This window comes from Neopsephotus bourkii, unplaced genomic scaffold, assembly GCF_033783945.1.
Source record: "Neopsephotus bourkii isolate Nb327-2 ecotype Australia unplaced genomic scaffold, CSIRO-AGI_Nbou_v1 NB_1279, whole genome shotgun sequence".
NCBI classification, from domain to species: Eukaryota; Metazoa; Chordata; class Aves; order Psittaciformes; family Psittacidae; genus Neopsephotus; species Neopsephotus bourkii.
This window is the reverse complement of record NW_026901764.1, coordinates 4,672,437-4,698,197: the sequence shown is the minus strand read 5'-3', so window position 1 is coordinate 4,698,197 and position 25,761 is coordinate 4,672,437. Positions and strand designations below refer to the sequence as shown.

At 37.5% G+C, this 25,761-nt stretch overlaps 1 protein-coding gene across 3 annotated transcripts in view; it reads right to left on the bottom strand.

Moving 5' to 3' along the window:
* RASA2 (RAS p21 protein activator 2) overlaps positions 1-25,761 on the bottom strand; it is a 45,743-nt gene extending 19,982 nt beyond the window's left edge. For 2 of the 3 annotated variants that reach the window (XM_061365225.1, XM_061365227.1), the window contains exons 1-7: positions 25,542-25,761; positions 18,980-19,085; positions 13,516-13,619; positions 12,405-12,499; positions 9,699-9,775; positions 1,964-2,047; positions 42-114 (exon numbers count right to left, since the gene is read on the bottom strand). In XM_061365225.1, coding sequence (XP_061221209.1) covers positions 42-114; positions 1,964-2,047; positions 9,699-9,775; positions 12,405-12,499; positions 13,516-13,619; positions 18,980-19,085; positions 25,542-25,602 — 600 coding nt within the window. In that variant the 5' untranslated portion in view covers positions 25,603-25,761. The remainder of the gene's footprint in view (positions 1-41; positions 115-1,963; positions 2,048-9,698; positions 9,776-12,404; positions 12,500-13,515; positions 13,620-18,979; positions 19,086-25,541) is intronic. The other variant, XM_061365226.1, reaches the window with a different exon arrangement.

Here is a 25,761-nt window from a genome sequence, read left to right as displayed (position 1 = left end):
TAAAACAGATAAAACAGGCAGAATACCACACAAAAAGTTACCTCAAAATAAAACGTTTCGTTAAACTGCGGATTGCTTGTTTTCTTCTTTACTTTGGTCTTCTTTTGGTCATTCCTGTTCCAATGTGGCAAAATTTTTTACCATAGACAACTTAAACACACAATTATAAAAACATTCTATTGTCAAGAAAATCCATGCATTAAAGTTAAAACATTTTTTGTCATTTTAGAGATCACTTTGATCAATGAAGAAAATCTTAAAATGAGTTAATCTTCACAATATAGTTTAAAAAAGTTAAAATTTCAAGTGGTGTATGTAGTTAATTGTGCAGCTGCCCAGCACAAGGTTTCTATTTAATTTCACAGATGAGTATAACTTACACATACCTAGTAAAATGTTTCAACAATTTCTAAAGCATTTCAAACTTCAGCCTGCAGACACTTTTAACACTGCTTGCAGCAGATTTCCTTGTCTCGTTCAACTGCCAATTTCTGCTTTCCCACCCACCCTCTTTTGTTGGGGAAATACCCGCTACCTCTTTACAGACAGAGGCTTACACCAAGCCACTGAACGTTTTCTTTGGGAGCGATCACTGCTAACACTAAATAGCACAGGGTTAAACAAAACGATTGCCCCCTCCTCCCTTGTGAGATATGTATATGTATATGTATATATATATATATACACACACACACACACTTTTTCTTTTACATGTTTTATGAAAGAAGACAGTAAAAGGCTATGACAGTGTAAAATACTTCCTAAAGGAAACAAATATAAAATGGGGGAAACAGATGAGGGAAAAGAAAAATCAACCTAAACATCAACTGTTTTCAGGTGCTGGCCATATAAATATTCCAGTGATGATGTATGAATCACACATGCATGAGATGGGAAAATCTTAACCAGGCACTTCTGTCATATTCCCCTACCAACAGGGTAAATACTTTGTGGGACTAACATTCACTCAGTCCCATCTGTATCACAGGATTGAAACAGGAAATATATGTCAATTTACCTTCTTTGGCAATCAGCACCATGCTTCCTAGGTATACTGGTTAAATCTCCCTAGTTCTCAAAAAAAAAACCCAGCCAACCAAAACAAACCAAATCAAACAAAAAAAAAAAAAAAAAAAACCCAACCAAAACAAACCCCACCAAAAAAAAAAAACCTAAAAAAAAAAAAAGTGATCATGTATTACCAAGGAGATAAAAAATGTCCCATTTACTTATAGATTACTCAGGAACAATCCCTCTGAAGTGTTTAAAACACACAAGTTCACTAGATAATGTTTCGGTACTATCTTAAATACCAGAGGCAGTAAATGGACTTTGGTTTGATGTTGCAAGAAAGAAACAACTGAAACCTAGCTTATTTTAGATGTAATTTAACATGGAGTTGCAGGTAGTAAATGTGTGGGATATGGGATTTTTCTTAATTGGAAAACCCCGACAGTTATTCAGGATTACCGATCCAAACAAAGGAGACATTTAGACTGTGGGGAGTTTGAACGTAGAATCCTGAAGGTGCTGGCACAGGTAGGTCTCAGCAGAATCCCTACTCTTGCTTCCTCCCAGTTGCTAAACATTTGCTGCAAAGAATCTCACCCATCAAGTAAAACATGCAACGGATGAAGGTGAGTGAGCAACTGACTCTATCGTCCCATACAGAAATTTGACAAAAATTAACAGGAAGCACAGTGTAGATATCAAGAATCCAGGGCAAAACCTGAGTAGAAAGAACTGAGTGACAAGTGGTTCTTGACTAGTGCAGGCCATTCAGACATTCACAATCTTGAGAATATATCAGGGAAGGGGAGAATACAATAACAAAGGAAAATGTATGCAGGAAGCATTTTAAGATTTTTTTGTATTTTAAAGTTTTTGCTTAAAATCTATGACTTTCTTTTCCAGTTTAAGATCATAGCATTTTAGATTCATTAATTTTATTCTAAAATGTTACCTGGAAGGCCCCACAAGAGAGACTGTTGCATAAGGGTCACAATTCTGTCCATTTATAAGAGGCAACCCATGGCACTCCTTTATACTAAAAGGAAAAGGGAATCAATAGATCAGTGAAGTCATGGCTTTGGCTTAGAAAAGCAAAACCCTTTCTAAAATCCTTTCTAAAAAGAAGATCTTTTTAAGTCCTGCTGTATTACACAGTTATATACGTTGATCCAGCTTAATGTATGTACAGGGAGTGTAACTACAGCTCTCTGGATGGTAATAAAAGGTAATACTCCAATGTACCAGACTTAGGGGGCTCTGTGAGAACTAAATTCTTGGAACTGTTGACAAAAGACATTCCAGTATCACACATGCATGGCAAAATCCTAAGTAAAATGAACTGCTATGCTAGGGGAAACTGCAGACTTACAAATTTGATTTCTCAAGGCACACAGAAAACTACTGGAACTTGTATTCAAGTATTTTGTTTTGGATAAACTCCATTCTGAGTTGAATAAGCTGAGAAATGCAAAGTCATATCCTGAAATTATATTTAAAATCAAACATCCAAAACTATCAGTTCATAGTCCTATCACGTCTAGGTTCCATCCATACTGTTCAGCCACAAAGAGAAAATCAGTGTACCTTTGAAACAGTGTTTAAAGTTTATTTTCAAACTCTTTTCACAATAGTGCATTATCAGGGTTAACCAGCCCTTTCTAAAAATACTGTTTTCTTCCATAATTCATACAGTAGGTTGTAAGCTGGTGTTTAACAGATACATGGGATGGTTAGAAAGTAATGCTCACAGAGGAACAGACACATTTTCTAGACCTTTTTTTGAAAGTTTGCAGTCATTCTGGATCACCACAACAGTAACACAGAGCTGGGTCAGCAAGCTGACAAACTTTCAGATTCTGCCCACATCTGAGCATTAACTAAAACCAACTGGAAAAACAAAAGTAAAGAATTTTGTAAATTTACACAGGACCAACCAGACATTCTACTAAAATGATGCTCTAAAGCAGCCATGCACACTGTGGTGGTTATCAAGTCCAGAAATATTCAGCAGATTACAAAATTTCATAAACAAAACAAGATCTGAATATTATATTCCTGTTCTCTCTTTTAAAAAATGACCATTTTTAATAATGTATTGCAGGAATTGAACCAAATTAATGCAAGTAAGGTTTGGTTGTCATAATTAGGCAGCCTGAACAACATGTAACTTAAGGAGAGAATGGAGTTTTCTGATCTAAGTTTAGATAAGTAATCAAGTTAAGTGTTCTAATACTATCACGTGGAATATGAAGTTGTGCAGATAAAGTTACACAGCAGCAACAGTAGCTACACACTGTTGTTAAGTAAATGCTTTCTGTACTGTAGAAAAATAGCATTAAAAGAATAACAAGAGCTGCAAACTCTCACACAAGTGGGGAAACAAGAGACATTAACAGTCCTGTGCTGCATCAGAACTCCACCCTCTTTGGAGTATGCACAATTATAAACCAGATGGTATTTCCCCCCCAAAAAAGTCCCTTTGTCTTAGCCAGTTCAGGGAACATTTTGTGCTGAACCACTGCACAATCATTTGTTATTTTTCTTCCAGTTTTCAAGCACGTGGCCTTCAGCATTTCAATAATTTTTGAATCACAATGAATCCTACAGTGATTTCAAACCCACAATTTAAATGGGTTCTTGAAATGCCCAGTGTCATCAGCATTAATCGATTCCTCCAACACACACAGCATAGAAGAGTGGCGACAAAATTAAACTCTCAACTTTTCAGTCCTTTGGGGCATCTGATTTGAGGCATTTTGTGTCACTAAACATACTACCTCTGCAGCTCCCAGAGCTTTTGGGTTTCAGGTGTGAATGCTGAAGATATCTTTAAGTCAGCCTCAAACTGAATTTCCTAGGAAATTCATAGCAGATAGATCAAGTCAAACTTATCTCCACAGAATTCAACTATTTTAACAAGAACAACACAATTTTTCTTCCTACAGACCCACGTTCACCAAGATCCTGAGTTTCTCTATAGCAAGCAGATTTAAGTCCTACAGAAAGAAGTTTCTTTTCTGATGTAGGAAGTTTCTCATTCCTTCCCCCATCACTGTATGAATGACCTGTATACTTGACATAATGATCCTGTGGGAAAACATTTATTATCGTATCAACAAGACGTGATCATATTGCCCTACTTTTGCTTACAGAAACAGCTTGTCCCAGCCTCCCGTCTTCTTACAGCTTAACTGCAACATACACCAAACAAACAAATGCTTGTGATTTTCTGCAAGCTGAAAATCCTTCTACTTACAACTACACTGCCTTGCACCAGAATTAGAATCTCCAGATTCATCATACAGATCTGTTGCTTAAAGCTGATTTCACACTCCAGTCAGTCTCCCTGTGAGGCAGCTCTAGCATTCCCTTTTCATTTCCTGCTCAAGCCCCAGTTCTGCTGCCAGCAATTAAGGTCTACCTATCTTAGACAGCATACTTTCTCCAAAATCTCAAAACACAAACAATACTCCAGTTCCCGTGGCCAACATTCCCAAACATTCCCAAATTTTTCTTTTTCAGACCCATCAGGCTCAAGAATTTGCTCCAAATTTCTCTCGCCTCCTCCCCTTCCACCTCTCACTCTAAGCTAGCCAGTCATCCCTTCACTCCAGTTACTGTCTGGAGACATATTACCTGACAGCACAGCTAAATCAACTGAACTGCACCGAAATGGTGGATTCTCCTCCTCTTACAACTCCTGACTTGCGTACGTGACCTATAGTGATTCTGTTTAATAACATTATGGAAAGCTATTTAGGTTTTGAGGCAGTTTTCAGTCGGTTTGACAACCTGAATTAACCTAGTTGTGCACAAGATCTCACAAGCTCCAAAGGCTGTGCAAAGCAAGTAGCCATTAAAGGTAGGATACCATTAAATCAACTCAGCACTATCAAACTGAATTGCTGCTCAATAGGGGCTCAATACACAAGACTGAATTACTGCAGATAGTTTTATGCTACTGAACAGGCAGCCTCCAGCAAACATGTTTAAAAGTTTAAGATGTATGAAGTAGCTCAATTAGAGTAGACTTTAACAGAAGTGGGAAAGTGCCACCTCAGCAAGCTACCAGCTAGCAAATCTTGGGGAATGCTGCCCTTCTCTGAAGAATCAGGCAAAGTGCTAGAACTGCAATCTTCCGCAACAGCAAAAGGAAACACAAACAAAAAAATCCACCAAAACCAGCAAAAAAACCCTCAAAACACTTTGATCAATTAAAAAAAAAACACACAACCAACCAACAAAAAATATACATCCCTATTCTTGCAACCATAATAAATATATTTCTACCATATGGTAAATGTTTCAGCTTTGACAAATGGTTTCACATATCTAGGCTGGCACAAGCAATTTTCATTGAAAAAGCATAAATGCATAGAGTTTAAAGAAGCAGACAGGAACTTAAAAGCCTTCTGTATTTTAAACTACTACATCTTTATGTAAAGTGTAAGCAACAGCTAAGAGAAAGACTTCTATTTCTCAATATACTGATCAGTTACCATGCAATGCAAGTGACCCTTCAGTTTACATTAATTCTTGCTTCACAACTCAGTAGTTTGTTCTGCAAGGAGTTTCATACAGGAAATATGAGCCTTTCAGATACAACTGGCATATATACAGCTTGTAAGATGGAAGTAAGTCCTTAAACTGACACAGCATGCAGTAACCCCCCTCGATGACTGAGGGACTTGACCTCTCAGTCAAATCAACTGAAGGCCTCCAAGCGCAGAAACTAAGGAACTGTGACCATTAGGATTTGACCCTTAGGATTTGTCACTTCACGTGAGCAGATGAAGTACAAACAGAACAATAACAAAATGACAGGTCAATTTAAGATAGTACAGTGTATAATTAATTTAGAAAAGTAAAAAAAAAAAAAAGAGACTAGATCTAGCTGCAGTAAGCCATTTCTGGCTTTTAAGTATTTCCACTGTAAATACATAAAACTCTTTAAGAGCTGAAGTCACGTTAAACACGGTGCAGTCAAGTAGTACCACCTAATAGCCTAATTTGGCAAGAAACCGTTCAAGTATCATCTGCTTCAGCAGCAGCAAATATGCAAACAGTCACGCAAACTTGTTTTTACCGATTCCCACAAACAAAAGCTGTAAGCGTCTATTTTTGAAATGTGCTACTATACATGCTGCTGTGGTTTTGAACAAAAGAGCCCGCACTGACTCAGCAGTTAATCTCTTGCATTATCTCTTTCGCCTCCTCATTCACACATTAGAAAGGGAAACAACTAGCTCCAGAGACAACACTGTAATTCAGAAACGGTATGTGAGTGCATCTGCAGGAAATTTAACAGCAGGTTTCCAATTAATAAAAAATTATGTGTAAAACCAGGGTTTAGCCCACTGTAAGTAGTCCCTAAGACAGCACCTTACCAAAGGAAGATTAACTTTATGCTTGTATTTAAGAAAAAGTGTAAGCCTTAAAGCTGACTTTTCTCCATAGAAAAATGTTCTTCAGTATCATGTTTTCAGAACTCTCACACAACCTGAAAGGCCTAGCTGGCTTCACAAAGTCCTAACTTCAGGAAATTGGTCACTTAATCTTGTGTTGTGAAAGTTACAGAAATTTGTAGAATTTCTGAACTCTCAGGGAATACCATATTGTGGAAATCCATTAGAAACTTACTTATGCATGGAAGCCAGTACAAGTACCTACAAACTTCTTAGCCTACATAAAACTTAACTGGTGAAGGTTTAAAAGTCTCCCTGCCTCATTCCACTGAGACGTTATTAATTTGGACATGAAGTAAAACACGGCCCGGAAAGGGAAGTATTACAGCCCATGTGAAGAATTTTATTTTTTTCACAATTTTTTTTTCTTTGTACAATACTTTTTCAGTTTTGGATAGACTGAGAGAGGCAGGGACAGAAATATACATCTAAGCCTACTCTTTGTCTTTCTTTACTCAGTCACAGCTCTGCAACTTCCTATCTTTCAGCTTTGTTAAAGGGGTTACTGGTACAACTAATTCTCAGGGCCTGGTGACCAACAACACAGTACTGAACGCATTGCTTACTAGTTATCCTTAGAAATCTACAAAATAAGCAGACTCCTAAAAAGCTTAAATTTTCTACTGAAGAACCTCACTTGTATATTCTGTAAATTCCTCATTTTTTAAAAGGGTCTTAAAAATCCCCTCACATCCATTTCTACAATACTACAGCAGTGAGATTTATTATTTTTCATACTCACATGTACAGCCAAAACTGTATTTGTGTACAATATATTACTTATACAGTGAATCATTTTGAGGCTCATCAGCATGTGTGATAAATACTACTAAACACTTTTAGTTTGAAGAAATCTAGTGCATTTCATAATCTCAGATGAAGACGAAAGTACTGATGTAATACTGCAGCGTTTAACGCACAATCCTCTCCCATGTGGCAGTGAGTGGGTGAGCATAGCAATCACAAGAGAACCCTGGCTTCCTTTTGATCAGTTAACTCCATCATGAGAAGAGATCCTAAGAGAGGGTACAGTGAGCAACCCACTTCCTACTCAAATCTGTTGTCTGCAACAGCAACTTTCTAAAGCAACTTTTCTTCATCATATGAAAAACCTAAACATGCTTTAAAAATAAGTTAAAAAATAAAAATTAACTTGGACTAGAGTGCATGACTATATAAATAAAATAAAATAGAAAAAAAACCCCTAACATATCTATCAGAAAGTTAAGTTGGAAATAAATCACAAAATCATAAAGCTCCAGTCAGCTTTTGATAGCACAAGAGAAAAGCTCTTCTCATTCTGTTGGATAAAAAGTAAGTCAGATACAAAAATAAGAGCAGCAGGACTCCCAATGAACCAAGCTGCCACCTGCTATACAAGTGGAAACACCTTCAGAACTATCTTTAAGTTACAAATATACATTGACTTCAAGCACATTTCCACATCCTAACTGAATTATAAGCCTACAACAGCCACTAAAGCACTACCAGTTTCACTGGCTTAGTTCTATCACAGAACTGGCTTCCCTTTTCATAGTAACAGAGAAGCAGAAAGATTATTTTGCTAGGTTTTGCTCCAACTAAGCTACCCATCTTGGTTTAGATAGCTGACTAAAACAGAAAAAACTTAACGTAAACTTCATAACAAAAATTACATTAGCAAAATTTAATGTGTAACAGTCTACCCCTGCTCCCTGGAGCTGATCTGGTCACTGAGAGAAACGGAAGACCACACACCGTTTCCCCTCTGAGTTTCACAATACAACCCATTCTTTCATACTAAATTCTCAGAGAAGATTTTAAAAAACAAGATATCCTCACTTCCTGAATAAATGCAAGTTAATGAACACTGCTGGAAAGCAAAATTAAAGAATCTTAGTACCTTTAGAGTTTTTAATCTTAATTTTCCCTTAAGTCATTATAACCCCCGTGTCCATACCCTTCACAGGATCTATCCCACAACCTCTTTGGAGACAAGTGCAGAAACATCTTTGTGTCCTTCTGAAACACTACAAATAAAAAACTGCAGTAAGGCTGGCTTGTTTTCCTGAACCTTACTCATGCTGAGAACATAAAGAAGAGGCACAAGAGAATGTTGTCAATCTCACTGAGTCTCTGCAAGTCATTGGTTTCCACTGGTCTCCTCAATGATAGCAAAGAGATTCTCAGAAGGAAGTGACTTAGCAGGCTGTCAGACTTTTTCAAGAATAAAGGACACAATTAGCCTCTAGAGAAGCTGGTATTCTATAGTATTCCCTTATCAGACAAGCTTTTAATGAGAATGTCAAAACATTCTTGTACAGCTGTATTTGCATTACCTTCTTACCAATTTCTGGCCTTAAATACATTGTCTGATAATGAATTAAAAGAATGACCAGTACATGTGGAATTCTGGTCTTCTCTGACTAACATCTATAACCTGTATATCCAGATTCCCAAAGCGATCACATAGGACCATTATCAAACACAGCTCTAAGAATAATAATAGAACGGACTGGTTAGTAGATTCTGATACGTGTCATTCCAAGCTTTTTCTTTAATATTGGTGAAGTTTGTATTTTTTGAAAAAACATAACACAAAAAAATTTACTGTTGCTATGAGGCTCTTTGACATGGTGTAATGCCTTTACACTTTGGATTCAAAATTAAGTTTGGTAGTGAAAACTCCCCAGCTTGCTGCTAAGAAATTTTACTGAAATGTGGCAACCTTAAACCTCTCTAGAACAGCAATTCCTATACTTTCTTTTTCTATAAACATTCTTTATCATGGTTAACCATGAGAAAATAATCCTGAAGCAAAACTCAAACTGGATTTTCACATGGCAAACCAAAACATCACTTTGAAAAGTTTCACATTATTCCAAACATCACCATCACCAGCTTAATTATGTCAGCAAGCACAGTACTGGAAGTTCTGGCTGCCAGCTGCAGTGGGTATTCACAGCTTTTGCAGCAGACCAAATTCAATTAGAATTACAAGACACTCAACTAATTACAACAGATAGTCACACTGAGTTCTAATAAAAGTGAGTGCTTTAGGAGGAAGAGAGATGTACAGTTGTGAACAACTTCTGCATGAGTTTCATAAGCATATAGCCATTCCCTCAGCAAGGTAGGCTCCAAGGAAAGTCATAAAAAGAAAAATTATATTAGTACTAAGAGACACATTACACAATGTTCTAATAAACAACTAAATATTCAAGGATTAATGTATTTTCTTACTGTACTACTAGTTGCTGGCACACCGATCCATTATCTGTTATCAGTTCATTCAGTTTTAATTCAAGGTGAACTTTTCCCTGGGAAAAAAAAAAAAAAACAAAACAAGAAAAAGATACACAAGCAGTTTTAAAAGCCTTTATTTTAAAAGTAGTAATTAAAGCAATAACGTAGTTAACAGTTAGAAGCTATTTAAGGTAATTCCAATATAACCACTTCAAGCAAATACCTATTCTAAAGCACATATCCTGCAATAAGAGTAAGATGAATCCATTTAAACTTTAAGAGAGAATGATTAAAGAGAAGCATTATCCTCAGCTGCAGACAGCGCATGAGTTGGACAAGCCTCCACGGATTTAATACACACACACACACACACACACACAAAATGTTTCTTCCAGCATGAGAAAGCACAAGAGCAAAAGTCCCTCTTACTTTTTGTTCCAAGCATGGGATGAACACTTGAGCAAATAGTGAGCGAATTTATGAGCATTTCAGGAGAAAGGTCTAATATGACCTTGGGCTCTGAAGGCAGTTAAGAGTTATTCAGAAAAGCACAACAGTATGCAGTAGCCATAACAACCAACATTTAATATCCTGTCCATTGCACCAGACTGAAGATCATTTAGAAATTTACTATGCATCCCAGTGCAGCTTTCAACTATCTCACAAAGTCTGCTTCATGGAACAGAAATCACATAGGAAAGGAAGAGGTGGTAGTAATTGCTAAATCAGGCTTCCTCCTTCTCTTTTTCTGATATAGGAAGATGTAGTAAGAAAAAGAACCCATAAATGATGGCACAGCATGGATCAGCTTCAGAACTCAGGAAGGGCCAGCCTATTGTACCCTCTCAATAAAACAATTCACAAATTCCTAACCATGATATGGCATTTACTTGAAATTACCAAAATTAGGTACCGTACCCTTACAACGAACATCTACTGCCTGAACAACACTGCTACTCATTTCAGTGCCTGGCAATTTGTGCTAGTTTTCACAATTCAGGTAACCAGATACTGACAAAGTCTTTCCTCTAAACGATGTTCTCTTCCATATTCTTGTAATCTGTCTGGTTGCTAAAGGGAAGATCAGATGACACTGGTCTGACCACTATTATGATTCTTAGGGAAGGGTCCTGGAAAGTAATTTTAGAATGTGGCAAGGGAAGCAAGCTACAATCTGAACTGCAGTTTTGCTGTACAGCACTAAAATGGAAGTAAAACCCTTAGCTGACCTTGCACACATTTCTATAGCATCTACATTTTGACATAAAACTGCAATGTTTTTATTGTAAATCCCCTGGGGCAAGGGCTGTGTTTCTTTCTCTGTACGTCACATGAGAGGAGAAATCAAGTTTCTTTTATAAGGAAGTTTTAAGTGTAACTATATTGGGAAGCATGCCAAGTGTTTTGCAAACTGTTAACTACATGGATTGGAACACAGGTACATTAAGAAAGTATTTGTCAAGTAGAGAAACTCAACTATAAAAATAGATTTACAGGATAAAAACAGGATACTGAGAAGCATGCCAACAGCCTTACAAGGCAAAGTTCTTGAATGACAAATGAAAAGACATTAGTAGTATGTATTGTAATAGCTGACTTAACTACTTTTAGCAGGCAGACCTCATGAAGAGCCTAAACGTCAACCTTTTGCTTTAAAAACACCCAAACCAAACAAAACACAAATTGGGTGTTCTACACTGATCAGTAGGAGTAAAATAATCTATTTTACTGCTCTTGAAAAATATTTGTAGATGTAGTTCGTTCAAAATTCAGTACCATGCTGACTACAGTAACATGGCTCTACGTAAGTATTTGCCTGACATATATGGAGAGTTTGAGGTGAATTTCTGTTGTATTGTTTGTTGAGAGCAGTACGATTATTTCCAGAAGCGGCTGATCTGCAGATCTGTATCACAACTTGTGACATAAAATGCAACCAGGTTATAAACATGGCTATGCAGTCTGGTTTTTGTTAAAAGCATTAAGGAGAAATCAGCCATTCTCATACACTTACAGCTTGGTATGGATTTTGTACAACTACAAGCCACAATGTTCAATCTGCACCTCTACCATCAATGTACCTGGTATACAGATTGTTCATTATACCAAATATTGTATTCTGTTTTCTTCCTCAAATTTAAAAGAATTGCTGCAACTTCTAGAGCCATCTCATTTTTATGTATTATTGGAACAATCCTGTCAGAAGAACTTGAACCACAGACCAAATTAAAACTCCCAAGTGCAAGTTATTTGATACTGAACACAGAAAGTATTTCAAAATAAAATGAGCACAAGTACCTCCATTTCTGGTGACCTTAAGCATTTTGAGTTATATAATCTGTCATTATTTCACATAACGCCAAACTGACTACCAACTGCCAAAAGATTCAGTAGTTTCCTAAATTATTCACCTGTCTCAAGTAAACAGCTCCTCTTGCAAAGATTTTAGACATCAAAATACTGTTATGACATTTCCTCAACAGTTGCTTCAAGTCTTCTGCCAGTTTTAAGCATCATAAGGAACAATACAGCCAGTTTAGAAGTGTAGAATATGCATCATTCTCTAATCAAGCTGAAAAACACAACTGTCTCATGAGAATTACACAAATGCTAACATCTACCTGCTACAGCTCATGAGAAACTTCTACCATTACATGCACTTCTATAATTTTTTTAAATATAAATGTGCGATTTAATAGTTACCTGAACTTCTGAATTAGAATCAATAGGCTGAAGCATAAACCAGTTCTCTTTTCCTGTGTATTTGCATAAATCTTCTTTTTTGATTGACACCTTTCCTAGGGGACGGGAGCAGGGAGAGATAAGCATAAACATCACATTCACCTGAATAGGAAAAATATTTAAATGTATTCGAAGTCTGATTTTTTGTAAAACTATTTTAAACTTTTTTAAGCTAATACTGCTGCACGAAAAGCTTAAGGAAGCAAGGAACGTGAAGCATAAGTAAAGCATAAAAATACTTCATATAAAGCCCAATTAAGGTAATTACCATGCGTTATCTTGGACATCACTAATAACAAGATTAGGTAAAATAAAGAGCATGCTTGTAGCTGGAAATAACACAATGAAGATGTGAGAGAACAGTAATCGTGCTGAAGAATGTTTAAATAGAAAACTGGAAGTAGATGCCTTTTACGCTTCTGATTGCTATTTGGAAAGCTATCATTATACTAAATTATCTGGCATCCTGGTGCAAATTATTTCCTTCCTCAATTCAAGTAATATGAAAACTACTTCCACAGCAGACTGTTAGACCTTAACAGCAACAATATCCACACAGCAGCTGCAACAGACCCATTATGCTGCGGTGGGGGGGAAGAGGGGAAATCCACCTCCTGTAATTTTTCACTTAAGCTACATAAGTTGCTGCAAAATGCTTTGAGAGAATAAAAGTAAGATCTATAAATAGAATTTCTCCACAATTGCAATTACTGTGGAATTATTCCACAATTTACTCTCTAAAGTCCTACAGGTACTGACAATCATGCAAATATTCCACTGAAACAGAAGCAAAGGAAAAAAAATATTTTAAAAAAATGTATTGAGGGTATAATTTTAAGAATATAGAATGTCCGATTAACCTAAAAAAATAAATGTATTTCAGTATAATAGAATAAAGTAAGGAAATAAAAAAATCCTGCTTTTCAAACTTTAAAGGAACATTTAGTTTAAGAGCACTATAAACTGCTTTGAAAAATGCATCACTTCAATAATTGTATCCTTAATACTATAGATAATGATACTGAAAATAAGAAAATGTTACAAAATATGTAGACACTATTCCAGAACTTACCTATACGCAGGTCTTTTTGTAAAACACTTTTATCATAAATGTAGAAGGACAACCACTGGAATGTTCTTGGAATCTCAAAGTAAAACTCTTCCCCAAAATACGGGCTGAAAAGAAAGACTGAAAGTTAAAACATAAAAACACTTTATGCAATTTACACAGAAGACGAACGTTAAAATGCTGCATTTTTACTGCAATCCCAGACCCTGGCCTTCAGCAGTATACTTACCTATCATCAAAGCCATCCACAACCATTTTATTACAATAACATAAAATAGCACCACAAGTTAAAACTTCCTGAGAATGCCTTACATATATTCAAACCAGAGGGAAAAAAATAATTAAAAAATAAATAAATTAAAAAAAAATCAGAGCACAGAGCACATACAAAGAAAGTGCCATTTCCTCTGAAATTTCAGTTCTATTTTTCTGCCTTGAAATTTTTCTGTTTGGTTCTCTACCACCCCAAATGACTTCCTGAGATCCTCACAAGTTTTAGGTTGCCTTTTCATTCAGTACAAGATTAAATTACTTTGAAACATGACTTATTAATCACTTCACTAACTGACATTTGTTTAGCTGTAACTTCTGTGTCAAATTTGATGCCCAAAGATTCAGACCTGTAAAAAGAAGCATCACGAACTATAAAACAGAAAAGTGGAAAAAATAAATATTAATCTCCATCTGCATAGCCCTTTACATACAAAGACTATGGATCTTTTTAGACCCAAGAATATGTCTATGTTAGACATATTTCACACAATGGGTTAGTATTTTCACTCAAGGAATTTATGTTTTCATTCAACTTAAGGAATACTTATTGATGTGATCATAGGCAGCAGCCAGAATGCTGCATTTCAAACAAAACCACTTTTATTTCTGTGACTGCAAGCTGTGAATTCTGAAAATCAAGTGCATCCACAAAAAAACATACCAACACTGTTGTTTTGGAACTACTGGATTCTTAAAGACTTAAAATACTTTCAATGACAATGTGTTAACATCATCAGGAAAAGGTTCTCGGCTTCACAAAACTAATTTTAACTTCCACTTTCTTTCTACAGAAAAGTACTGTGATGACAGTTCTACCAAATCCAGACCAGATTTGAGGGTTGGATTTTGGGTTGTTGGGTTTTTTTTTTGTTTCCCAGTAAATTCCCTTTCTGACACTGTGTTGTTATACTACTTTATTAAACTAATACAAACATGCTTATGTTTGGATCAGTTCATATTATTGCCTACCTAAATGGATATCAGGACAAATAAGATATCCCTAATCTCTTCCCTCCAAACAAATACAGAAAAAGCACCAAATGCTTAAGGACCGGTGGTAGTAAGTTAAAAATAAGGGAGGAGCCGATAACTACCTTTAAAAGTGGAAAAGGACACAAGTGAAAAATCTGGTATTCCAAATTTCTGGAACTGATATTGAAAAACAGGAAGTTTAACTGCAGGAATTTGTTATAAAGAATTTCACAAGTGAAATTGTTCCTTTGTTCAAACAGACGTTTTACCTTAGGTTTCAAAGAAGACAAATCAGCTTTTGCACTACACTGTGAAATAATTCAAGAATTCTCAGATGAAAAATGTGTTTTTTCAGCTCCTTGCTTTTTTTTTATTTTTATTTCGAAGCTGCCAAATTCAGCTTTGATTTTGAGAGCTGTGTTCTTGCCGGCATCAGCACTACCTTTAGCAGCACTGCAGCCCTAAGCAGCCTTAATTTCCTTATTACCTTTGCTACTCGTTTTAATTGTACTGACACAACAACTTGTACCAAAAAAGATGAAACAAAGGATTATTTTAAACTTAGGTCTATTCTGTGATATGGATCCTCTAATAGCTACACTGTTGCACCAGTGTAAACAGATAACAACAGCAAAAAGAGTGAACTGTGGGTGAACTATCTGGCATTGATATCAAGGAGACACTGCTACTAATTCAGCCTGTCGGGCATCCTAAGAAGAACACTAGGCTACAACATACATCAGCAATTGCATATTGCTCAGTGTTAAGTCCCTATTCTTGTATCTATGTAACTCTGCTCATTCTATTATAATCAGATACATAGTCTGGGTTGGAGACTAGTAGCAGAGACTTCCAAAAACCTATTTAGCAGCTAGATCTATTGCTAAAGTGAGCTAATTTCACCACTATATTCCATCCCCCTCAAAAGAGTGATCAGCCACTAGCAATCATTTAAACTTCAACATCACATGAAGTCTCAGATTTGGCAACAAGGAGCAGGTCGGTAGCACACGTATAACCAGAATATAATGCATTGCTTTATTCACACTGACACGTTTTTCCTTATCTAGATTAACACCACTGCCTTATGAATCAGTTGTTGACTATTCTTTAGCAAATACCAGGCACAGAGAGAAAATTTAAGTTGGAGAATACAAACAATTTATAAAAAAATTTTAAGGTGGACACAAAACTGGATGAAGGGGTACAATATGTTATACCAATGAGGAATAATTAAAACGGAGAGCTTATTCAACCTGTTCCTCAGGGATTCAGTCAGTTTAGTACTTTCATTTGTGACTTTGATGCAAGAACTTTAAAGACTGTGACGGATACAAAATTAGAAGATAGTGCTAATTCAAAGGAAAACCAGACTGTCATTCAGGAAGAACTGGATTACAGTAATACAGGAGATTAAATTTAAATGTGTGACATACTTTTTGTTCTTCCTTTCCTTGTTAAACTGGCACTTCTATGACAGAAACGGAACAATGCCCCTAGATCTGTCATTTGATAAATGCAACAGTTATATCAACAAAAGAAGTTTGGTATGACCTTGCTTTCACACAAAGTTCAGTTTGAAAAAAAGAAAAAAAAAAACAACTTAATTTAGTTTAAATAATAATAATAATAATAATAAAATGAAACGCAAACACCACAACCCCTCCCCAGTTCCTCATATCTGACCATGGAAATTTCAGGAGCCTCACAGCTGTTCTTTAAATTTTCCAAGGGTAAAAAGAAAAATTCTTTCTTCAGAGCCCACAGAAATCCCACACTGTGTCGGGAAATGTTTCTTGAGTCATTAGTCAACATATCCTTCTTTCACTTCAGTATTAATTCATGTTTGTCTAACTTCGAAAAGTTATTTGCTTCGCATCTGCACTGAAACAATAGTCCCAGTGCCGGTGGAAGCCAAATTCTACTTGCACATTTTAAAAATACGTTTCTTCATTAGCTTTAAGTCACTGTAGTCAAACAGCATTTTAATTCTAGTGACAGTTACTTCCACAGATGTTTATCTAATGGATATTCATAGCATATAATTTATATTACAGCTAGTATAAATTTGCAACCCAGAATGCAGTGACAAAAACAGACTGTGAATTATGTGTGTAAGAAAATGCAAGCAAATAATATAAGACAAAACAATTACATTCAAAGTTGTATTTATGACTAAAATTATACTGTACTGTATCTTGCTGAAAAGCAATTTACCAAGTTCTCAAACTAATAAGAGATTGTAGCTTGCATCTTCCCTTCCAGTAGCTGTAGGTTAGTATAGTATTCCAGTTGAACACATTAATAAGCAACAAGATGGTATAATTAAGTTTCTGGAACAAGTGCCAGCCTTCATAACTGCATACACACTAGTAATCAAATGTAAGCACCCAATCTGGTTGCTGCTAATAGAGGATGACTTTTATTATTACATTTCATTTCATCGGTTTGTATGGAACCCAATGCATGCTGTGAATCTAACTTAATGGAGACATAATTCAGGGGATGGAGCTCCCTATGCAGTGAGTGAAGACAGCAAGGCACCTACAGAAAAGGAGTCATCCAGAACACTGACTTATGACTCCTTATAAAATGTTTTCAACTTAGAAATATTAATTTCATACCACCTGAAAAATTTTCAGTTTGAGGCTGACGTATGTATGTCACTTCAGACATCCCCCCCAAAACTGGGTTCTTTTTTAATAGTGAAATTTTTCTTCCTCTGTAAAGTATTAATGGCATTATTTTCATTTAATCAAGTTTCAGTTAAAACTTTGGTACTATTTTTAAAAGTTTTGATGTCAAATCAAATATCAATGTTATGATATCAAATGTTTTACTGTGCAATTGATACTTCTATTATCAGGTGACTGAAGTATACAAATCTTAAACAGAACATAATAATGTCTGCCTAAACATTAAATGAAACAGGTATTGCTTCCAAGCACAGCAGTAACTGTTAGGGTTTCAATTATTAACATGTCAAAAATCTGATGGTAAAGTCCTTTTTAAATGATACACTGGGTTCCCTTCTACCTATCCAACTACAGCCTACTCAAAGGGGAAATTTTAAATATCTGCTCTATCAATAGTCTTTAACATCTTTCCCTGAAGGATTACTCAGTTGATTACCAAAACAAACTCAGTCTTAACTGCAGCCAGTTAGATTTTGCATCTGATTTTTGCATTAGATTTTTGGGTCTGACTACAGCAATTACAAATTGGGAGTATGAGCAAAGTAGTTGCTCCTGACTGCATGTACATGGTGCTTGCTTTTCATACAGAAGCCTAAGAAGGCACTTAAAACAACATTCTGAAAACATAAAAATCCCTACTTGAATTTGCCACATGAGCAGTATGGTGCTCCTCACCTGGAAACACCTAGTGAGACAGCTCAAAGAACAAACACTAAGAAAACCCCTGGAACAGGAAAACTTTTTAAGAGCTTGAACAGGCTTTCTGGATTTAAAGAGGAAGGTTTAATGTCTCCTCCCAGTAACTGAAACTGTCACTCAGATATTCTGAACAATGCAGTTGCAACAATGCTTCAGCATGGATCACCGGTGAACTGAAGAATTCTGAGACATGAAAGCACACACTGCAGCTATGTTATGACTTCTTTGACCACTTGTAAGGCTCTAAGATAGCAGCAGAACCTACAGCTAAGTGCAGCTCAGGAAGACAAAGCAAGCCATTCTGTGTCAGTACTGATTACAGTTCCCAAAACAAGAATTTCAGGAGAGAATGATGCCTATTCAGAGGGAAATCCCACAGCACACACCACTGTAATACATGGAAAAGATCTGGTTCCTTTATTCTAGAAAAAGGTTTTACAAGACAGACACTAGAAGCAGAATTCCATCAATGCAGACCAACTGCATGTCAGAAGTATGAAATGGCACAAAGAGCAATCAAGTATCTTTCCCTTGAAAACAACTTGGCAAGAAAAAGAATGCTACGCTGCTCAGTAGAACAGAATACAGTAATAGTGAAATAAGCATGCTTCATTTTAAAAGCATTGTACTACTCACAAGCCTCAGTTTTGTCTCCTTTCAACTACTGTCATGATTTACACTTGCCGTAACATTTCTGAGTAGTTGCTACAAGTCAGCTCTCATTCTTTTGTGGTACAAGCAAAAGCTCATGCATGTTGATACATATCTTGTTTTTATTCTGAACTGAGCAGTCTTGCTTATCATCTCCATTTAAAAGTTAAGCTTACCTTAAAGATTTTTCAACTACTTGCGTACGGAAAACTTCTTCTTGGTCCAAGTTTATCGTACAGAAAAAGTCTCTCATTTTGTTGGGCACCAAGTGTTTGGCATCATCTGTAAATAAAAAAAAAATCTGTAAATATTTGGGGCAGGGGCAACCCACACAGTATTAGCCACAAGAATTTTACAGTGTGTCCAAAATTTACTTTCCCATTTAATTAGCATGCATTTCCACATTAACTTTCAATTCCTAAGATCCAACAGCGTACAGAAATTGCTACACCCAACCTCACGTGGAAGGAGAGTCGACAGGAAGAGGACAGCACACTGACTCATGAGCACCACTTCCTGCAGCACCTGCACTTTCCCTTGAGAGGTCTCATCTGGGCTTGACCCTGTGTAGCTTGCTAAATCTGAGAAGCTTGCAGCCTGAGGTGATATGGCATTAGGTCATAACACCAAGACATGATCTAGCTAACCTATTGTTCACTTGGTATTTTCTCTGCAAATACTTTGGCTAAAGGAAGACGATTAACAAGAACTTACCCATAAAGTCTTTATTACATAGTAGGAGGAAGGGAAAAAAAAATAAATCACCCACTGACTAAATGCAACATGAATAAGAAGTGGAAAAGGAAGTTTCTAATGAGACAGGATGATTGTCAACACAGGACTACAAAGATTTGCTGGGTATTGAGTCCAGACTACTGTAATAACACACACCAGATATCAGGCAGCCCTTTCCAGAAATGGTTACTTCTGCGTAGATACAGCAAAAACCAGTTCCCAGTGCACAAACTGAAAAGGTCTTCCACAATCCGAATGTCACAGACACCTGTATTTATTTATGGCAACACCATCCTTTAGCCTAAACAGTTAGGCGTGTGTCCGTCCCCTGTCCCCCGCCTCCGGGTGTTTCCTTCCCCTGTGAACTTCTCTGAAGAGAGCAGACAGACCCTCTTCACCCTTTATTCTGCTAAAAGAAACAAGGCAAGCTTTTTCTGGCACTCTCTCATGAGAGGCTCCTAATCACCGAGTAGTCACTCTCTGTTCCTGTTGCACTTTGTTATCTTAAACACACGCAATCAGAATTGTATTCTCTATTAGGTCTTAACCAGGACCCTTTGCAGCAGTATTCATTCTTACTTGTTAGCAGAAATACCTTTCCCAATGAAATGGGAATCTAAACTTTACATAAGGTATTAGGAGCAATAGGATGAAGACTACATCAAAGTACTGAGTTTTAATTACTTATCATGTCTGAATAAAGTATCGCCTCAACTTTCAAAGACCACAGCCTGAAACTAGATGCGAAGCATCATACGCAAGATTCTTTATAAAAAATTGCCAATACGAAGAACTGTGGAAGAAGCTTTATTGTCTATCCTGTTAACACATAAAACCAGAACTTTGTTTTCTCCCCCTTTGCTAAATAGATCATTACAGCCTTGAAAGTTAAATAAGTAATGTCTGGTATTGGAAAGGCTACCATAACTGTATCAGAGCTGCAAGTGTGACAGTTTAACAGGAAGAGAGACTGAACTTCATGCATGATGTTTTACAAGTCAGGGATATGTACAGCGATGGAAAGCATGAACAGACTCTTCAGTAATTTCCACAGTTAAAACTTGTGCTCTCAGAACCATCAATGAGCTTTTCATCAACTTGGGTGTGGGAGAGGAGGAAGTACACATATTACTTCTTAAATACCACACTTAACGTTGACAGACTGAGAGTCATGAACAGAACCAGTTTTTAATGCCACTAGCCTCCAAAAAAGAGACTAAACTCAACATTACTCTTAAATGAGATACTGCAGAAGAACCAAGAATAGCATCAATGACTGAACATTGCCTTAAGAAAAAAAAATTATAAAAAGGCGGCTGTTTTAATAAAACCTATGAAAGAAAACACAAAAATAACTTCATGAAAGAGGCTAGTAATCCTCAGAGAGCTTCTGATATACTGTAGTTAGTATTTAACAAGCATGAACTGTAGGTCAGTTGTTCCTGATAAGAATTCTTATTTTTAGTTAATACTCTGTACCTTCACCATCCTATTTTTTACATAAAATACCCAAGATATAACATTACTTAGTCGGCACTGTAAAGTGGACTTTGAAAGGAAATTATAATTATAGTCATTTCATGTTTTCTTAAAAGAGTAAAAATTAAATATTCCTACATAAATCACAATTTTTAAGTCTACTACACTGAAATCCTACAGTATTAAAAGAAACTTTCCACCCAAAGAAATAGAAGTTTTGATTTCCTAGTGAGATAAAAACCTTTAATTTGTAGCCCAAGTGTTTAACTTTAAGGCACAAATTTATTGACGTTTTTGAGAGTTGGGGGGGGTGATTCCCAAAGTCGAGTTAAAAGTAACCTCAGAGCACTTATCAAGTAAAGTACAGATCATGAGATTTCACATCTTTTCAAACACCTCTTGATACCTATGACTGTGGGACTTTTCAGCCATACAGTGCTCCAACTCTTTCAAGATTATTTCCTTAAAAATTAAAAAAAGGGGCAGGAAGCAACTCCCAGATATCACTTACAAGTCTTTGGTTACACTTTGCTTACCTTTTCTCAAAAAACTTACGGCTACAGTGCCCACACAAAAATGAAGCATGAACAACACAAGACATCTGCTGGAATGTTTACACTCTCAGTGCATTTATTAAGTATGCAATTCTGAAGACAACGTTTCACTGTCCAAAGGATGCAAAGGAAAAAGGTAAGAAGTACAAGAAGCATGTTAGAAAATGTATACCAGTGTTTTCCAAGGGTTTGTTTAGAAAGTGTAGGTAGTATGATATATAAACCAAATAATACTGTTTTGGGGTAAATTAAACCAATTTCAGATCTAACTGTGGACCTATATTTCAAGCCTCTTCACAGTGGCTGTCATTTAAAACCATACAGTGTAACACCCAAACCTGCAGTTCAAATGGTGAAATGTGCAAGTGATGAAACAGCAGCAATAAAAGATTTATCTATTATATATTAACCATATAAATTCACCATTTTCTGTCATGGGACTAACTTAAACCAGAAATTATTTTCACATGACATGTGTAATAGCCTAATTCATCAGGGAACCCTGAAACGCATCACTAAACAAATATTAACCTTTTTATTTTTTCAAGACAGAAGTTTACAATTGCTGTTAGTTACTTGACTTATAAGCTTTCTTTATTGCCACTCAGCTACTCAGGGAAAATAGCAAAAAATAATTAAAAAAAAAAAAGAAAAAATCTAATTAAAAAATAAAACCTTCACTTTGGCCAATTATATGTGTATGTTTGGATTTAAAAATATTTAGAAAATATTGTTTAGGTTCTCTATGCATAACCTCACTTCAAAACAAGGTTAGATCAAGCCTGACCAAAAGGGAAAAGCTCAGCGCTAAAAACCTCAAGTGTTACAGCAACAGGAATCTAGCTGTACAACATCTAGCTGTTACCGACACCAATGGAGCAACCTACCAAATTCAACAGCTCTGTAAAATTCCCTTGCCTGCACATCATCTGTTAAATGTAGATACGACGTAAAAACATCAAGCTCAAGCTTGTTCCCTATTAAACAGTGCATAAGCTAAAGCAGGAGGTGGGATAGAGAAATGCTATTCACAATATGCTCTGTCAAGTCAAAGTGCACAATTAGTGTACATCCTCTGATAGGTACCCAGAACAAAGAAATTTAGAAGATGTTTATGCACACAAAGTATTAACTTCACAGGACTAAACATTATACAGCAACAATTACATCCACTCCAGGAATGCAGCATAATCAGAGAGAGCCAAGTAGCATTAACAATTCAGTGCAAGAAGTGTGAAAAGGAACACATCCTGAATTTTGCCAAATGGGTTCTAGGACACAAGAGAGACACTTTCAAAGTGCGCCACTAAGTTTCAGTTAACACACCAAAAATCAAAGCAATTAACATCACCTAAAATTGTACTACTGGATATCATGAAATGGTAAGATAATGACACAGTTTAAAGCACTACACTATAAGCTATGACTAAAACTACATGATATCCACGTACCTTTGTAAAGTGTTTCTGTCATTACTATGATGCAAAATGCAGAGCCACCTATACAAGACAGCTGTTACTAATTACAGACAGACCTTCAGTGGATTTCTGGTGGAAACCTGCTAAAGTGTAATACTACATTTAAATAGAAAAAAATAAATAAATAGAATAATAAGGTCTTAAACTGTTAAGACTAGTTCACCTTACCTCTTGCTTGAAAACCGGAGGCAGGAGACTGGCTGCGAACACTGGTATCTCACGAAACAGAGTGCCATGGATTGCAAAGATGTTCCTGCTCTGTTTTTTCACCACCTTTAAATATATGCCTCAATTCTGTATCTGTTGTGACGATTGTATAATATCGCTAACTTTAGATTATACCATCTATTTGTGTATTGTGAAACAACGGTATAAAAAATAACTCACTGCAGATGGTGTTTTCTATACATGTAGAATTACAGAACTGACATTACTTGGTTAAAACTACCACACTGTCATGCAACATATACGAAACTGTCAGTGTCGAAAGTCTTGTAGTAGGAAGCAAAGCTTTGGCACCAAAATGTATTCCCTCTTTTAAGATACATGTTACAAGGAATTCTTACAGACTATGAACATCAACTTCCCGAAGTGAGGTCTGCTCCTGCCAATCCTTCCAGATCTAGAGGGATTACATTAGTACATTTATTTATATTGCTCATTCAGAGTGCTTTCTCCTAAAAAAATGCTTTAGTAAAATACTAGCAAGAAGCGAAACTTAAAACAGTATTAGCTGTGCAAAGAAGCCAAAAGAGCATCTAGGGATTGGAGGGTTCACAAACTTCCACAGCATATTTAACTTGCATCTTTTTTTGTAAAGTGTTTTTGTTTTGTTAGAAGAAATAAATAGGTTTACAAAGCGATTTTCACACAGTTTTAAGACACATCTTTTATTGCAGCTATTACTTCCACTCAATTCCCAAACAGGCTCCTGAAGTTCTTACAGGTCCATCTTCAGCAACCAACCTTTTATGTATTCCCTAGGAATTACTTTTGCCAGGTAACCAAGTATTTGAAGTTAGGATACAACTTCAGACCCACTGCAGACCACTAAAAATGAACAATAAAACTATTTTCTACTTCAGTCTCGAGACATTTTGGATTGTTTTTGAATGTTTAATGGAAAACTTTTATCAGGTTCAAGTACTACAAAATGCAGAACTTCCAGAAAGTTGTGTTGTCCAGTGTTGGAAAAAAAAAACAAAACAAACCCAACCCTGTGATAAAAGTTAGGAAGCAGAATGGTGTCAAATAAATCAGTTTCAGGAATTAATGCCTCAGCCCCAAAACTAACTGTTATCCCTTTTAACGGTAAGCTGACATGCTATTTCTGTTATAATTGCTACCAACACGAGATCTCCGTATGCTTAGCCTTGTCTGCTCAGCCAGCAATAACTCTACAGATGGAGTGAAAGCACCTCCAGCTATACCTTATGTCTCCTGTTCTCATGGCCTAGTCTTCAATTTACTGAAGACATATTCAAGTCTATACTGCATGACGATGTTTAAGTGAACGTGACTCCATTCCTCCACCAAGCCTAATCCTTCATCAGATTTTCACAACCGGCTCTCAATCACAACACCATGCCCAATTCAATATGCCTCACTTCATTCTCAAAAAAGTCGATCGGCTGTGTGAGAAAGGAAATAAATGGGTTGCATCTGAATTGTATGAATGTATTTCGATACCCCTTCAGGAAGCCACTACACATCCTGTTTCTCCTACTCGCTTTGAAGTCCTCCCGAGCCGAGCCGCACCACGCTGTTTTCCTCCCCGGTCTCTCCTCCCCAGCTCATCCTTCGGTTTCCCACGTTACCGAACGCATAGGCATTTTTAGTCAGCACTTCCTAACCACCAAAATAAAGTCACCAGCCTCTCTCTCTCACTCGCACACACGCTACACAAAGAAACAGAAGCATTCATGACCGTTTCCAGAACAGCCCTCTACCACCAACTTCCTGCACATCAATAATTTCGCAATTTCTGCTTGACAAACACACTCCGATGCCCGAAGTTCGAGCGGGAGGGGGCACTTCTGCTCGCTCAAAGGAAAACCTCGGAGCAACGGATGCTTCCCGGCCACTCCGGGGCTCCAACGGCCCCGCCACATCCCTTCATCCCTCCCTCATCCCTGCTCCACACCTCCCGCCCGCCCGGTGCGGCGCCGCTCAGACCCCGGCCCGGCCCCTCTAGCACGTGCCGGCCGCGCCCGCCACAAAGCCCCATCCCGGCGCCGCCAAAGCGCGGCCGCGGCCCCCGCGAGGCTCCCTCTCCTCATCGTCGTGCCCGAGGAGCACCGCCGTGAGGAGCTACTGCCCCCTCCGCGCCCCCATCAGCCTCAGGCGCCCGCCTCACCGCAGGGAGGGAGAGGGAGCGGTGGCGGCCCGCGCCGCGAAGCCACAGCAGGAGCGGGCACCTGAGCGCGGCAGCCCGCGGCGCTCGCGCAGCCCAACCCTACCACAGCCAGCCCCGGCCGCGGCACCGCACTTACAGATCTTTCCCCGAAGATTCTGCAGCACCCGCACCTCGTCGCCGCCGTCCCCGGCCGCCATCACGCCAGTGCCGCCGCCTGCGCAGTGCAATGCGCCGCGGGGGGAAGGGAGCGGCCTGGCCCCGCCACACGCCCGCGAGCCACCCCGCGCCGCCGCTACCGCTCCGCCCCAGCCGGCCACCGCCCTCGGGGGGCACCCCAGCACCGGAGCGGGGCGCGG